This window comes from Gavialis gangeticus, unplaced genomic scaffold (genome assembly GCF_001723915.1).
Source record: "Gavialis gangeticus isolate Ggan-Ray unplaced genomic scaffold, GavGan_comp1, whole genome shotgun sequence".
Taxonomy (NCBI): domain Eukaryota; kingdom Metazoa; phylum Chordata; order Crocodylia; family Gavialidae; genus Gavialis; species Gavialis gangeticus.
Genome location: NW_017729028.1, coordinates 29,170,636 through 29,187,561, shown reverse-complemented (window position 1 = coordinate 29,187,561; position 16,926 = coordinate 29,170,636). Strand labels below are relative to the sequence as shown.

The window sequence follows — 16,926 nt, the reverse complement described above, 5'->3', positions numbered from 1 at the left end:
TCCAGGTTGAGAAGGACCCATCCGCTACCACCCTCTGGGTGTGGCCCTCCAGCCAGTTGGCGACCCATTTGACTGTGTGCGTGTCTACACCACAGCCCCCAGTTTCTTAATGAGAACGGGGTGAGAGACAGTGTCCAAAGCCTTCCAGACGTCCAGGAAGACGATGTCCACTGCTACCCCTGCATCTAATGATCTGGTGATCTGATCGTAAAAAGCCACCAGGTTGGTCTGACAGGACCTGCCACTGATGAACCTGTGCTGGTTGCCCCTAAGCATGCAGTCCCCTGCTGGCCCCTCCTGGATGTGTGCCAGAATTATTTTCTCAAACAGCTTGCCTAGGATCGAGGTAAGACTAACTGGCCTATAGTTTCCCAGGTCCTCCTTCCTCCCTTTTGCTTTGGTCCCAATCCAAACCCAAGCCGTAGATCAAGGCTCCGCACCGCTGTGTGCTGGGAGTCCTGCATTGCCCATTGCAACCCAAGTTCAGGTGAGGGGTGGGCTGAGATACCCACCCGTGTGCAGGACAGGGAATGCACCCAGGGGCTCGCTGCCCAGCGGCTGCACGGGCTGGGACGGAGCAGGAGACACGGGCTCTTCTTGCGCTGGCAGGAGGTCACCCCGTGGGAAGAGCTTCATGGAGGAGCCATTCACACCAGGGCGCAGCAGCCCCCAGCATGGGTCCTGGTAGCTTGGCTCCCCCCCTCCCTGCTAGGAAAACCAGCATCGGCAGCTCACAGGGCAGTGGTGCATGTGATCTCCAGCAGACCCTCCCTCATGCCCTGTGCCCGGGCGGACCCTTGGCATCAATGCTGCCCCCCGCCCCAGGCTCTGTTGGGGCACCCCTCACCCCTGCACCCAGCTTCCCTGCCCCCAGATCAGCCCAACCTCTGCACCCCACGACAGCAACGTGCCCTGTGGCTGGTTTTTATTACACAACGGTCGTTTGCTGGTTGATCCATACAGCAGAGTCCAAAAGTCACATATTAACAGTGCAGAGAACACCCCCCGCCCACCCCCACCCCACAATCACAGCCAGACAGGGGTCACGAGAGACCTGGACAGACCTGGCCAGGCCTTGGCGTGACCCCTGGAGAGTGCAGGGCCGGTGCATAGCCCTGCGGGAAGGAAATGCAAACCACATGCACTCAGAGTGGAGGGCACGGGATGGGGCGGGCGGTTCCCCCTGCCGCCCTCCCATGCTGGGAGAATGGGCCCCGGGGAACTCCAGGCCAGGCAGCGGCACCACGGGCTCCCCCATGCTCCTGGCCTGGCCCTTCTGACTCCTTCCAAAAGCCCTTTGGTCATTACTTGCATGGCCTCGTGGGTTCCTTGCTGGGCAGAGGTCCATTCCTGCAGCTGGCTGGGGCCATGGGGGGCTGTGGACTGACCTCCTTGGCTGGAGGGGCCCCAGACCCAGAGAAGCAGCACCCCACAGAGTGGCCGAGCTGCAGCCAGTCACCCAGGTCTGAGCCGCTGCCAACCCAGGCAACATTGCAGGTCTGCCCATGTTTCCAGCCGAGGTACACCTGTATCTGTTGCCAGTGGCTCCCCGAGGCTGGCACCATGTCTGCTGCCCGTGATCCCCCTAACACACGGGGATGTGCTACCCGTGGTCACACCCACGGGCATGCCGCTGCCACAGCAAGACCCAGACTCATTCCCCCTGGAGGGAGCGGACTCATCTGTCCTGTCCTAGCCGGATGCCTTGACCAGTTTGTTCCCACTTCTCACCTCCACTTGTGCCAGCCTGGGGTCATTCCAGGTGGTGGGGGACAGGGTGGGCACTGGGTGGCAGGGAGGGACTTCTTTAGCTGCAAACCCATTGATGCTGCGGAGGAGGTAGGTGTGGAGAGCCCGTGCACCCAGGCCAGGGAGGGGATCCTCTCTCTGTCTCTTTGCCCATCACCGTGGCATCGAGGGGCTGCTCCATTGAGTGGCAGAAACTTTCTAAAGGATCCTTGCCATTCCCCCAGCATGGGAGAGCAGCTGGATGCTGGAAACTGGGCAGGGAGGGTGGGCTGGGGGCTGCCTAGGCGGGTTTCTTTAAGTGACAGTTACAACGGCAACATCATACAAGCAAACTAGAAGAAGGGCCCCAGATGAAGGAGTGAGCTATGCCCCTGGATCGGAGGGCAGAGGGGCGGCTCTGGGCTGGCAGCAAGGGATGGACCCGTGCCCGCCCAGAGAGCAGGGGGAGGAGACAGCAAGGCGAGAGCAAACCCCAGGCATGCTCATGGGTGAGGAGCTAGCGCTGGCAGCTCTGGGGGCTCAAGGAAAAGCTCTGGCCAAATGCAATCCTGCTACGCTGCCCGTGGTGCTGGGATGAGAGCCCGGGGCCTGGCTCCAGGAGGGCCTTTGTCCCCCTCTCTATCTCAGAGACGGGGTCATCCTTCCAGCGATTCCAGTGGCTCCTTCGATTCGAATGTCTGGGGCGTATCCCAGGGCTCTTGGCCGGGAGGGAGTCTCATGCCAGGGCGTATGGGCCCTGTATGTACCAAACACAAAACAACACACAGAGCCAGTGTCCGATCCTTGCTGCCAGGCTGGCAATCCGGGCACCTGCTGCTGGAGAGAAAGCTGCTGGGCTCCCATCCTGGCGGAGACACTACACAGACTCGGTGCCCGGAAGGTCGCCTCCGCTGACCCAAGGGAAGACGAAGCTTAGGAGGTCCATTTCGGCACCCACCCCTCCCTCCCTCCCACCTCCCCTGTCCCCACCCCTTTTCCTCCATCCTTGGAAAACAAATACACAACAGAAGAAATGCAAACCAGGAGAAGCAGCGGCAGCAGCGGGACACAGGATGGTCCCACGGCCCAGTCCCTGGCGACCTCATGCCCCCAGAAGCTTCTTGACCATGTAGCCAGGCATGCTGTAAAGGAAGAGTCCCACCATGATGATGAGCAGCAGAGCCAGCACGATCTTGATGATAAGCCACTTGTAGCGGGTGCAGATGAGGTACTTGATGGACTTGAGCGGGTTGAGGAACCAGATGAAGGAGGTGTCGGGGCGGCTGTCCGGAGGCAGCGGCAGCAGGAAGGGATGTGTTGAGGGGGAAGACAAACAAAGCCAAGGTAAGTGGTGTTAGGATGGTGTCACACATCAACTTAACACATATTAAAGGCAGGTAGAACTCAAGCAGACATATGTTCAAGTAGTTTAGCCTGTGTTAGGTGCCCTCCTAGGGTGAAGTTACACGTTACACTTAAATCACACTCAGGGCACTCAAAACATGAGCATCCACACATTGACACTCATTAGCTTGTGCTAATGAGAATTTGAAAGTGATGCCACGTAAGGTGAGGGTTAACTCTGGGCTGTGCTACCCAGCTCATGTTAGGATAACCTCACTCTGCTCCATGGAGATAAAACAAGCAATTTACAGTCTTCCAGCATCCCACGATGCAATGCTCCTCTCCAGAGCAGGGACAGAGCCCAGGTGTCCTGGCTTCTAGCCATGTCCTTGTTCGCCAGTCCTCTATTAGCAAGTCAGGGCGGTACAGGCAAGAAATGGTATTAACCCTTCCAGTGTGACTGCTCCCAGCACTACCTAACTTTAACACGGCTCCACACTGCGCAGGGGTAGCACGGGCTGAGTGCGACATGCAACATCACCCTATAGCACTGAAAAGTTGTTCCCTTTCAGGTGAGAGTTATTTCCTTAACCTGTACTAACTTCGGTATGTCACCACATCCCAATGATTTACAACTGCTGCAAGTGAATGCATAATAACACCACTGGGAGCAGCAGCAGCAGCAACGGCCAGAAAGTGCCTTGCTGACTAGCATTAACATCCTCAGCCCACCTGTGACCCCCCAACAGGGATGACGTTCTCTCCCAAGGCACTTCAGTCTCATCCAGCTAATCAGGACCCACGTCCTCCTGCACTGTACAGGGCAGGGCTGTGACCTACTCTATTGCTCTCATTTCCCCATCCCTTCTCCTTTGCTCTGAGGCTTGGTGACTTTACACAGACCCAGCATGTCTGAGCCAAGTTGCCCACCCCTCTTTTGCACAGAGGCTCCTCAGCCGCTTCCACCTCCTAGCTGGCCACAGCTCTTCCTGGCATGTGCTGGCTCCGGCTTCCTTGAACACCCATGCTCCTTATCACCCCCCAGAGAATGAACTTCATGCTTTGGTGCCCATAGGCAAAGGGACCTCAAGACCCCAACTTGAAGCCCTGGGTCTTGACCCAACCCATCCAGGACCACAGCTGCGACCCATGTGTGTCAGCACCAAGTCCAGGAGGAAGAAGAGGAGGAGGCAGAAGTACCACAAGTGAAAGGAGAGGTGCCCTCAGGCCCCGAGAATCTTCTTGACCAGGTAGCCCGGCATGGAGTAGAAGAAGAGGCCAACCATCAGGAGCAGCAGAGCAAGGAGGAGGATTTTGAGGAGGAGCCAGCGGTACGTGTGCCAGAGGAAGTAGCGGATGGACTTGAGGGGGTTCAGGAACCAGATGAAGCTGGTGTCTGGCCGGCTAAGGACAGGGATGGGGACAGGAGAGCAGAGTGGCCAGAGGGAGGGAGAGGAAGGCAGAGAGACAGAGAGAGAGAGAAAGAAGGAAGAAGAAATGATAGACAAGACAGAGACCTTTCAATGGAAGCAAATCCCAGGGCTACCCCCACCAAAGACCCAACCTCAATGCCCTCCAGCCTCCTACCCAGACTTCACCCCTGGCATGCAGCCCACACCCCCACCAGAGCCTCATCTTCCCTTCCCTTAACCGTTGCCCCATGGCACTCACTTGGGCTTCTCCAGTGGGTCGGGCTCATTGCGTGCCAGCCCCGCGGGGGATTTCTCTGCCTCCTCAGCTGTCAGCAGGTGCAGCTCAGCCTCCACCTTCCCCTGCAGGGAGCACAGAGCGGGGGGTGAGCTCTTGCCACCCCAGGTTGAGAGCTCGAAGGGAGCAATGGGCAGGGGAGCCCTAGTCCAGAGCCTGCGGGAGCCCTCAGCACAGGTCCTCAGCGGTGCCGGGTTCCCCATATATGCTGTGCCCTTCAGTGCATCTAATCAGCTCCCCACATGCTCCCGGTATCCTCAGCACCAGGAAATGGGGCAATGGGCTGAAGCAGCGGGGGGAACGGTGCCTGGCCGAGCAGCATGGATAACATACGAGCTGACACCAACTCTGTGCAGGTCTGAGGTCTCCTGGGATTCCCTGCTCGTCTCCACATGGCTCCGTGGGGACCAGCAGCCTCTGAAGCAGGGTGGTGCAATGGCACGAGGGGAACAGGAGGGCCCCCAGGTGAGGGAACCACTCATTCTGGAGCAGGAGTTAGGCTTCTGGGCTTCTGCCATGTTCCCTTATCGCAGCCCTGGGCTCCTGCCCCTGGTGGTGCTGATGCCCCTTACTCCCAACGTGCAGCCCCATTGCTGCCCCATCCCTGGGCTCTCTACATGTCCCTCCTCAGGGGTCATGGGCAGAGGCAGATCTAGGATTTTGAAAGGGGGGTGCAGATATTGATGTGAATCAACACATATTTTTCTCCAGTTAAAGAGAAATTAGAAGCGTTGCTAATCTGTTCAGTGCCTAGTACTATATTATTTGGGTTAAGACCAAAAACCAATATAACTTTATTAGAGGGTCACTAATTTACAGCTAGATTATATATTAACTGAAAAAAACACAACAAATTAGGCAAAAAATAGTCAAAAGATCTTTTGTTGTTATTCCTGTAGTCGTTATAATGAAATGTACATCTCTCATTCAGATCTGGAAAACAAAATTTAGCCTCTTTGAAAGCCTTGACAGTGCCTTCACTATCAGTCATCGGTATGCCTGAGTTACACTTTACTTATAATGTGTAATTAACTGGCAAATCACACAACAAAGGTTAAGGCTTTTAGCTAAAGCCAGAAACAACCTGCAGGGCTGTGAAGCAGGTAAGAGTTATTACCAGGCATGGCTAACAGACAGCAGCATTGCAGAAGAAAGGGTAGCTTGATCAGTGGAAGATCAAGACCATTAAGTGGGAGAAATGGACATTAATATCTATGGAATGAAAAGAGATTAGCAGGAATCAGGTAGACAACAATAAGCCATGAAGTCATGTGACTCTGAATAGAAATGTTGTTCCCTCTGATGGGAAGTTGGTTTTAAACTTTGGCTGGAGCAGGAGTGAAAGGGGGTGGAACTGCACCACTGCAGCCCCCTGGGTTCACCCCTGCCAGTGGGCATGGCCTAGCTCCCACAGTCAACCAGCGTCCCCGCACTGCGAGGTCCTCACCGTGACCTCCATCTCATCATCCTCGTTCCGGGCTATGAATGGCCACCAGCCCTTTACCCGCTTCTGCTTGAAGATGGAGAACATGGGCAGGTCGGTCTCTGTTACCATCTCCAGGGTACACTGCTTGGCCGTCTTGGCACCTCGTGGGAACCGGTTGAGGTCCAGCTCGATGGCGCCTGGTGAGGAAGGAGGTGGTGACTCTCGGCCCCTGCACCCCAGTGATGCCCAGGCAGGCACTGCACAGCTGGTGCTGGGGTGGGGCAGCGCCCTAGCTGTGTGGTACCATCCTGTCCGGCACCTTGCACCTTCCCCAGCACCTTCCCATCCCTTGCTCTGCCCCTTATTCTGCATTCATAGATCATCATCTTCTCTGGTGCCTCTTGTTCCCCTCTTCCTACCTTTGGGCCCCTCCTCTCCTCTGGTTTTGGGTCAGGGTTGACCATGTTGTCTTAGTTTTGCTAAGAGGTTACACAGTGGATTTGTCTAGGATGGTTTGGACAGGGATAATCCTGCCTCAGGCAGGGAGTTGGACTAGATGTGACCTCTGGATCTCCCCACTTCTCTATGAGTCTATAAACCCTGCTACACATTACATATAATACACAATTTCCTGGCAAATTACATAATAAATTTAGACTGGCCATATATGCCAAGTAAGACTAGCCTGAAGTGCAAACTCATTATCACACAATTAACTGGTGAGTTGCACAATAAATTTAGACCAGCTGCATGTGCAGAGTAATTGTCACACCATGAAAATGGCTGTCCAGCTACAAAGTCACTGCTTGAACATATGTAGCAGTTTGACCACTGGTTTCTATCCGGCTTTCATTTGAATATGCAACAGGGTTCTAAGACTATGACTTGCCCCAGCCTTATTTCAGGACTCATCCCGTTCCCTCCAGTCTCATGTCCCTGGTAACAACAGTTCGGAGCAGACCCCCAGGGCATGGTGGCACCAACCCCCCTCACCAAACTTTCTGTGAGGCACCCGAACCCAAGCCCAAGCTGGGCTAGCCCCACATCCTGCACGCACCAAGGAAGTCGTCAGCGGAGAAGTGGTCGGCATCCCAGACCTGCAGGGTGAGGCGTGCAGGGATCTTGTACTCAGTCTCATCCCAGGAGAACATGGACTCCTTCTTGGAGATGACAATCTTCTCCTCAGCCATGAGGTAGTCGAAGGGGAAGATGTAACGCCAGTTGAAGTTGCCCTCACCCGTCAGTGAGTGGTAATGGACGTCTGTGTCCTGCTTGTCTTCCTGCTGGCCTTTCAGCCACCTGGAGGGACCACAGAGAAGGAACCCATTACTGGGAGCAAAGGGAGTTACGTGGACACAGGTAGGAGACCACGAAACGAGGCAACAGGAAAAGGCCAGTCTTCTTGGTGTTCATCCTGTTCCCCACACCAGGATTGTGGCCTTCAAACCACTTTACCTCCTTCAAGCCTGAGTGTGGCCGTGTCCCCTGCCAGAGAGCTCCCACACCCTTGTCCAGTTCCCCAAGCTGACGCACCCTCGCACAAAGATGTCGCTGGATTTCTCCCCGGTGAAATAATCATCGTCTTCCAGGACAACCTCATCCGTGTTCCACACAATGACTCTCAGCTCGTATCTGGTAGGGAGGAAGGGAGATGAGGAGGTGAGGGAAGGCTCAGGGCAGGGAGAGGGAAGGAAACAGGGAGGCAGATTCTGCAGCAGTTACACACGGTGATTGCTACGGAGCAATCTGCCCCAGAGTTTGCCCCATGGGGGGAAGTGGACACGTGACGGCTCTTTCGCATAGAGGGAGTCCAGAGGTGGGCAACAAAGATGATCACGGGCTTGGAAAGCAAGTCTGACAAGGAGAGGCTGAAGGAGCTGGGCACATTCTGCCTGCAGAAGGGTGCTTAAGAGGGGACAGGACAGCAGTCTGCAAATACCTGATGGGCTGCCATAAAAAGAGGGAAAGCGCCTTTTCTCTCTCACTGCAGAGAGGAGGAGGTAGACCAATGGCTGAAAGCTCCAACAAAGTCAGTTTAGATTAAATATATGGAAAAACTGCTTTACTGTTAGAGCAGGGAGGCAGTGGAATAGATGCTTAAGGAAGGGGTGGACTCTCCATCGCGGGAGGTGTTCAAGGAGAGGTTGTGCAGTCACTGCCAGGGATGATGATCTGGGTGTAGTGATGCCTGTGCTCTACTGTGGGGATTTCCAAGGCTTCTGGGCTGTTTGCCCCTTCTCTCCTTTTCTGCTAGAAGTGTCAGGGTATTATTAAGTCTTCCCAGAGGCAACTGGGCTGTGCCAATGCTCCTGCAGGGACCAAAGCCAGAGGGTCCTGGCTAGAGGGTCTTGCTCCTCTGCTTGGGGTCAGACCAATGCCACACTTGGGGTCAGGAAGTAATTTTACCCCATGGTCAGACTGGTAGGGGCTGGGGGGGTGCTGCCTTCCTCAGTAGCTGGGGCACGGCCTCTGTCTGGGACCTCTGGAGCATGTATTGACTATTTTTTACAGAAGCAGGACGTTGGCAGCTGTGGTCCCTCTGCTTTCCCTGTGGCAGGTTTGGGTGTTAGGTCTGCGTTGTGTCAGGTTTGACGGTAGTCTAGATTGTGGTTTGTCTGGCCTGGTTTGGACAGGACTGACCCTGCCTGAGGCAGGGGGTTGGACTAGATGTGAGCTCCGGAGATCCCTTCCAGCCCTATTTCTCTATGACTATGACCACAACCATGACCATGACCATGACCATGACCACCATCTGCACTGGGTGACCTTGCCACTCAATACACAGCGTGCTGATAACTCAAATGGGTACCTAGATGATACTGGGTAGGGAAGAGTGGCCACATGAAAGGTACCCCAGGGTAAAGTTACTACACCCTGGCTCCTGGGTCACTGCCGAGTGGGGTTTCCTTGCTGCCCTCCTCGCTGCACCCCAGACGATCCCAGCTTATCGTTCTCTGGATGCAGTTCCTGAGGCTTCAGCACTGACAACAGATCAGCAACACCCGGCACAAGGACAGCAATGATGACACCAGGTCACAGACACAAGGAGCCTGCCAGGCCATCATTTATGCTAGGCACCTACAGGTAGGATGTACCTGCTGCAGGTACATCACTGAGGGCAGAGGAGAGGAGGGGAGGCCACTCCCTGCCCTGGGGCTCATGATAGAGCTGAGCACAAATGGGACAACTTGCTAGGAGCCCAACTGAGCTCTCTGGGGCAGAGGCAGGATGGGGGTAGGATGGGGGCAGGAGTGGGTGCAGCCCACAACGAGGCTATCCCTTGCAGAGTGTGACTGATGGGCTCTTACTTCTTTGGCTTCCTGGGCGAGATGTCAACGGCCGTGCCTGGCGCTGGCATGTCCATCGGGAACATGTCCACCCACATCTCCAGCCGGCCCTGCAATGGCAGCAAGGCCTGGTCAGCTCGCTCCCTCCACCAGGCTCCCTGCCCAGTACTCCCAGCAGACACTTCCTTGGATCCCACTGCTGACACCAAATGAAACAGCTTCATGGAGCTTGGACCAGGGGGTGGGGCCTTGGCTCTGCCCCACCCCCAGGGGCAAAGAGTATCTTCCACCCATGGAGTAGCTAAGGGGAAATAGGGGATGGGGAGGATGAGAAGGGGCCCTGGAGGTCTGGGGACATGGAGCAGGGGGCACATGGAAAGGGATTAGGAGCTAGAAGCACGTGTGCATGGGGCACAGCCCAGTGAATGGGAGCCCAGAGCTGCAAGCATGGGATGGGGGAGCATCACCTGCTCGATGCCAGGCTTGTCGGGGTTGAGCAGTGGCCGTGTTTCCACGTGCTCGGGCACCAAGCGGCAGCCCACGCGCGGGATGTCCTCCCAGTGGTGCAGGACCATCAGCCCCAGATGCTCATCCGTCTTCTTCTTCTGGCCTGCGGGGGCAGAGCGGAGGGGGTGGGTTGGCACGGACGCAAGCCCCACGGGGGTTTTTGCCCCAGACTCCCGGCATAGGGACGCAGAGATGCAGCGAGTGCCATCTCCGCACCCCATTGGGCTCTGCAATCTCCCGGCTCTGAGGGGTGGAAAACCCCTTTCCTCTCCAGCCTTCTCATACCCACGTGGCCCCAAGCCTGGACCCAGCGCCGCTGTAATCCAAGAGGTCCGGGGCACGGCAGGGAGCCATGGTGGGGCGTGGGGCCGTGCACCCTGCCCTGCCTTACTCTGCCACCCATCACTCACCATTTTCATCCTCGATCTCGGTGGGGCCAGTGAAGACGCGGTTGGCCACCTTCACCCGTCCGCTGGGCCCGAAGTGGGGCCCATCCACCTTGCCCTCCTTGCACAGCTTGGACAGGATCTGCGTGGGTTTCATGGGGTCCCGCCAGATGTTGTAGCCATGGCTGCAAGCAAAGGTCAGGGGTCAGCTGGCGGGGGTCCAGCCCTACAGCTCCCCACAGTGACCCCTTCCCCATTCCCCCCAGGGTGGGCTGCCAGCACAGGGCCAGGCATCGTTCCCGGGGGGGGTGGGGTCCATACATGGCATAGGTCTGGGAGATGCCGCAGGTGGCCCGGTGCTTGCTGTAGTAGCGGTTCTCCAGGTCAATCTTGGTCTCCCCGATAAGGTCGTCGGTGCCTACCAGGTCCCAGTCGTACACTGCTACTGTCAGCATGGACTCCATGGGGAAGGTGGCCTCGATGTCGAACGACCTGGGCACAGGGGCAAGGGGAGGTCAGCCCGGGCTCTGGCCCATGGTCCATGATGGGTGGCAGTGCCAGGGTGAGCTCCAGACACCAAACTGGTCAGGCTGCTGGTCTGCCAGCCCTTGTTGCCTTATTGCCACGGCCACGGAGCATGCTGTGGCCGGCACAGGTGGGGTGACGCTCTCTGATGTGCCTGCGGCATCTTGGCGGGCTCTGCTTTGATCCACCCACGTGTGCTAGAGCAAGCAGCTCCAGATGGGCCCAGGGGTGGAGCAGCTAACGGGGAGCCCTGGGTGGGTCCCGTGTCCCCTCAGGGAGCAACTGCTGTCATCCAGGTCTGGTGCACCCAAGGCAGCTCTGCTCCCTCCCAGCGCCCTGCTGCCCCCAAAACAGAGAACACAGCTTTCCTCATGAGCAGGTTGAGAGGGACCCCCAAGTCCTCGAGCCAAAAATCACAGCTTCAAACCCGGACCCCAGGGACAGGGAGCAAGCCCTGAGACACCAGGAGTGCCCTCCATCGGCGATGGGCTCTCCATCCCCAGAGGTGTCAAGGAGGGTGGGGACAGACCCCAGTGGGGGGTGATCTAGGTGCAGCGATGCCTCTGCTCTGCTATGGGGGTCTGGGCTCCACTGGTTGTCCCCTCCCCTTTCTTCTTTTTGAAGCCTTCCTCCCAGGCACTGGGTGCTGCAGCCCAGGCTGAGGATGAGGACTGGGCTGTGCCAGTGCTCCTGCTGGGACCTGGAGGCTCCCGGAGAGGGTCTTGCCCCTCTGCTCAGGGTCAGACCGATGATTGCATTTGGGGTCAAGAAGGAATTTCCCCACCGGTCAGACTGGTACAGACTGGGGGGGGGGGTTGCCTTCCTTTGTAGTGGGGGCACGGCCTCTGCTTGGGATCTCTTGAGTGTATATAGAAGCAAACCCACTCCTTTCTGCAGGACGGGAAGGGACCTCTTGACTCACGAAGCCCCAAATTGATAGGTAACCATTTATCCAAAAAGTCCCAACCATGATATCCTCAAACTCCTCATGCAACAAAATTGTTTCCAAACAGTAAAAGAAGCAGAAAGCCCAGAGCCGTGGGGCTGGCAGAGGTCACATCTAGTCCAGCCCCTGCCTGCGGCAGGATCAGACCCCTGTCCAAACCAGCCCGGACAAACCCACTGTCCAGCCTCTTTGTACAACTGCTGTCGAACCTGATGCAGGACATCACACCTGAACCTGCCGCAGGGGAAGTGGGGGAACAACAGCAGCCGAGGTCCTGCTTCTATAAAAGGTTGTTAATATACATTCAAGAGATCCCAGGCAGAGTTTGTGCCCCTACTACAGAGGAAGGCACCCTCCAACCCAGTCTGTACCAGTCTGACCATGGGGGGATATTCCTTCCTGACCCCAAATGCAGCATCGGTCTGACCCCAAGCACGGGGGCAAGAGCCTCTAGCCAGGACCCTCTGGATTTGGTCCCAGCAGGAGCATTGGCTCATCCCAGTCCCCATCCCCAGCCTGGGCTGCAGCCAACACCCAGTGCATTGGAGGGAGGCTTAAAAACACCTGGAAGGGCATGTCAGGTGGTATGCCTCTGCTTTCCAGCAGCAGGTAATGGGGGCCAGCTGCTGGAGCACCTTACTTTCCAAAGATGGGGTTGAGCTGCTTGGAGATGTAGTTCTCCTTGTCCTTGATGTCCATCTTGCCCAGCTTGATGGCAATGTAGGGGTCAGCTTTCCCGTTGATGTCGGCAGGGTGCAGGTCTGTAGCCTGCAAGGGAGATATGAGACCCCCACACGTCCCTTCAGTCTTCTCTGTGCATCCTGGGGCTGAGCCCATGCAGAGGGGGCACGGCAGCATGTGCTTGCCAGGCAGCCAGGAGCTGCAGGAGGAGCTCAGAGAGCAATGGCGATGACAGATCAAGGTAAAAGCAGGGAGCTTGCCCCTTCCAATGGCTATAGCACAGGTCTTGGTATCATATGGAGACCCGGCCCTGCTCCACCCCCCTGGGCAGAAGGGGGGACCAGGGCAGAAAGGAAGCCCTGCCCTGAGAAGCAGTGCTTGGGATTGCACAAGTACTGCGTGCATGTACATGCATGCAGGTGTGTGCATGCAGGTGTGTGCGGGGCAACCCCTCAGGGCTGCCTGAGCTCACTTCCCCCAGGACAGAGCCTCCAAGACAAGGGAGGCAGGGACCAGGCAGGAGCTGCCCCAGAAAGAGCAGACCACTCTCCCCACCAGTGCAATCCCTTGCATTTCAGGAGACGACAGCAAAGCCATGGGGAACTTATCCAGCCTCCCCTCCAGAGTCAGGGTGCACGAGATGGATCCCATCTCCCCCTGTGCCCTGGATGAGCTGGCGGGGTGGGGGGAGCATCTTCTGCTGGAGACTTGGAGCTCCCCCACCAGACCCCAGGTCCTCTGCTGCTCCCAGCCTACTCTCCCCTGCTCGGGGCTTCCCCCTTCAGCAGCTGGGGCTGGGCAGGGCGCTCCTCTGTGCCGTGGGAAACTTTCACGCAAAACTATTTTTCACTGGAAAATGCCAATTTCAGCTGAATTTGAAAGTTTTGTGGGAATGGGCCAGTTGCCGGGGTATTCTGGTCATCTCCTTCTCTAGACTGACTGTGCAGCTGGCGGGGACGAGACAAGCTTTCAGGCACCGAGTGTCCTTCCTCGGGGAAGGCGATGCCGTGCCTAGAAGCCTGTCTCGCAGCTTTCCTAAGTACACCAAAGCCCCTGGCTTCTTCCAGATATCCTGAACCAGCACAGATGCAACAACTCTCCAAGTTCACCCAGTTTCAGCAAACACTGTGGTTAGGAAAGAGCCTCCTGCTCCAGGTAGGGAATGACTGGTTAACACTGCCCAGCTCCTTGGGGACCCCAAAAGAGACTGAGGCTCAGGACACTCCCCTGAGAAATAGGAGGACCGCTTCTCCTTATGGCTTACGTATCACCACCCTGCTCCCATCCTCCGTGGCTGGGGAATAGGGAGAAAGGTGCACAGACCAAGCTGCCCGTTGCATCGCACTCACCCGTATGATGTACACACGGACCAGCACGTTGATGGGGTCGTTGCTGGGGATGCCCTGGAACATGCCGAAGTTGGGGTCGTAGCCTGCCTCCTTGGTGATGTCGTCCGGGAGTGGCACTTTGTAGACGCACATGGAGCCCTGGGGTCAGGAAGATGTCCCCGTGAGACATGTGAGGTCTGGGGGCGGGGGGCATCCTGATCTCCACAGTCCCAGGGGAGAACCCAGAGCAAGTCCAGCCCTGTGTTCCCAGCTCTGCCTCGAGTACACAGGAGGATCCAGAGGGGTGCATTGATGCACTTCCACCCCCTTTGATTCCTGCGGCACCCCAACCAACTGCCTGGCAGTGACAGCGGCATTTCTAGTCAGGCAGCAGTGAGGGCATCCCTGGACTTCATGTCTCCTTATCATCTCCCTAATTCCTGCTAAACTCTTCATTCCATGGGTGTTAACACCCCTCTCTCCTTTTACCGGTCTTGATGCTCCACCAATCAAGCTAACCTTTCTTTTGCCATTCTGCTGCCTGTTGGCTGCTCCTGGTCACAAAGCTCCTATTTCACAGGTTGCTTTTTACTCATTTCAGTGACGTCCTATTTGTTTTCTCCTTCGTCTTGAATGGACTAATACAGCTCCAGCCCCCCCTAGCGTATTAGTAAAGCTTCTAGTTTCTTTTTAGCTGGGGTAAAATGGGTGTTGTTTTAGATGGGATGATGCACTTCACCATCTGCCACCTTTTTTCAAAATGTTGGATCCGCCCATGCTCGAGGATTGCAACTTCAAGCAGTTCAGAGGACAGCATCAAAAGGGCATCCATGGTTTTGCAAGGACTCTGAAGACTGGTTTCCAGGGGTGAAGGGGAGTGAAGCAGCAAGGTGCTTAAAACAGCTGGTAAGCAAGCCCGACACCTTGGTTTCTAACTATGACAGGTTTTGAAGCTTCAGAGCTTTGCAGGTGTCCTTTGGGAGGGACAGACCACTGGGGCCACTACACAGCAAGCTGCTTTCTATGTCCCTGTACTGTCAGCGGCAGTAGAGACACATGGGGTGATGGGCAGCTTGCATCTGCTAGGAGAAGCTTATTGCAATAATTGGGAGCATCACAGTGGGATGTGACCAGCCAGGATCCAGTATTGGCATTACACCCTATTGGAAAGGCTGACTGTGCTACACCTTCGTTGCTGGAGAGAGCTTCAGACAAGAAAAAGCTCTGATGAGATCAACAGGGTTGTGGTTCAGAGGGCACGGACACACCGCGCTTGGTCCTCTGCAGCGGGAGGAGTGTGACATTGGCACACTGGCAGAAGTCACTCTACTCCGGCATGAAGCCAGGAGTAAGTTATGCTGGTTTATGGGGTCATGAATCCACAGCTCTACTCAAGCTTCACCCCAGGACACCTTCACCCCAGGGCAGCCAAGGACTTGCAACAGCACCTGCCAAGGGCAGCTACCCCAGGGGAGGTGGTCATCTGTCCACGCTGCACCCCAGTGTAACTCACTTTGGGTCCTCAATGTGTCCCTGTCTCGAGTGAGGCTTGTTCCACAGAAGGGGGACGTACAGGAACAGCCCATAAACTGAGAAATTTGCTGGCAGGAATAGATATGGGCTGGGATCAGATGCTTCCTTAGGTGGTGTATAGCCCCTGTAGGGACTGTTGGCATTTCAGGTCTTAAAAGGAGATGAGTGCTTGAGCGTTGCAGCTGTGACTGACTCCTAAGGCAGGCAGAGGAGGTAGTGGTTCTTCCCCACCCTCTGGGGCAGCCCTGGTTGTAAGGCCCTTGGAGGTCTCCCACCGAGGTACAGATCTAACCAGAACTGATTCCCATTGCATCTGGGTCCTCTCCCTGCCTGGCTCCTTTCCACCTGCCTTGACACCAGGGGCCAGTAGCCAGGTCCCCCTTCGCCCTCCAGGCCCACCGGACACACCTTGAACCTCCCCACGATGCGCTCGTCATCTGCCGTGCTGTCGTCATCATCCCCGATCTTGCCCCGGAAGAGGTTGAACGTGTGCAGCCAGTCCTCAAAGTTGTCGAACTCGGCTTCCAGCTCTTTGTTGAATATCTGGAGGGGCAGAGCATGGCAGGTGGAGTAAGGAATCCCAAAGTGTTCAAGAGTGGCTTGGGTCCCCCTCTTATTGATGGCAGCCTGGGTGCTAAACGATCCCAAATGGGAAGGTGCCTTCCTGAGCCTTGAGTCTTTATGATCGTGGGCATCTATCGCACATCATCTCTCCCATCTGCCAAGCCAGCTGCTTGTACCCCAGTGTGGAGGCTGATTCAGAGCCTCCCTGCTCTGAGAGCTAGAAACCTGCTCCTCGTGTCCATCCTCCAGTGAGTCCTGGCCAGTTTATGCTGCTTATTCTCATCTCCACACTCCCCCATCCCATCAAGCTCCCTCCCACGCATTTACCCCCTTACAGAGCCATCTTGCCCCCCTCTGCTCACCTTCATCTCATCAATTTTCTGCTTGTTCTTCTTCTCAGGGACCTCAGGCAGCTGCTGCTGCTGCTGCTGCTGCTGCTTCTTCTTCTTGTCCTCCTTAGGTGCCTTGACCTTCTCCTTGGTTTTGGCCTGGCCCTTGGAGCCTTTCATAGGAGAGTCATCGAGTTTGATTTCTGAAGCCGAGGGGACAGGTGGGAGATGGGAGTAGGGAGGGGGGAAGGATGGACACAGGACACTCAGCCATGGTGCGCATGAAAGCTGGCAGCCAATGCCTACTGCTACAGCCAGGGATTTCCCTCCTGCTCTCAGCAGTCGCCTCATGGGGGAATGTAGCATCTCATTTGCTGCTAGATCCATGTTTCAAAGACCATTTGGGTGTCTCATAGTTTCATAGATTTAGGGTCGGAAGGGACCTAGTAGATCTTCTAGCCCGACCCCCCGCCAGGGCGGGAGAACAACAAAAAACCCCAAAAGAGAAACGGGACTCAAATGAGTCCAGCCAGGTAGGCATCCAGCCTCTTCTTAAAGACCCCCAGGGTAGGGGCCAGCACCACTTCCCTTGGAAGTTGGTTCCAGCTCCTAGCCGCCCTAACTGTGAAGTAGTT

The 16,926-nt window shown here is 56.3% G+C and overlaps 1 protein-coding gene across 1 annotated transcript in view; it reads right to left on the bottom strand.

The window, feature by feature from the left end:
* Nucleotides 1–2,723: 2,723 nt before the first annotated feature.
* The window catches only part of OTOF (otoferlin), a 37,153-nt gene continuing 22,950 nt past the window's right edge, over nt 2,724–16,926 (bottom strand). Inside the window, exons 17-29 of the mRNA XM_019520866.1 lie at nt 16,325–16,464; nt 15,807–15,941; nt 13,887–14,024; nt 12,497–12,624; nt 10,707–10,877; nt 10,410–10,570; nt 9,960–10,102; nt 9,514–9,602; nt 7,739–7,837; nt 7,263–7,504; nt 6,227–6,402; nt 4,744–4,844; nt 2,724–3,011 (exon numbers count right to left, since the gene is read on the bottom strand). Coding sequence (XP_019376411.1) covers nt 2,831–3,011; nt 4,744–4,844; nt 6,227–6,402; nt 7,263–7,504; nt 7,739–7,837; nt 9,514–9,602; nt 9,960–10,102; nt 10,410–10,570; nt 10,707–10,877; nt 12,497–12,624; nt 13,887–14,024; nt 15,807–15,941; nt 16,325–16,464 — 1,904 coding nt within the window. The 3' untranslated portion in view covers nt 2,724–2,830. The remainder of the gene's footprint in view (nt 3,012–4,743; nt 4,845–6,226; nt 6,403–7,262; nt 7,505–7,738; nt 7,838–9,513; nt 9,603–9,959; nt 10,103–10,409; nt 10,571–10,706; nt 10,878–12,496; nt 12,625–13,886; nt 14,025–15,806; nt 15,942–16,324; nt 16,465–16,926) is intronic.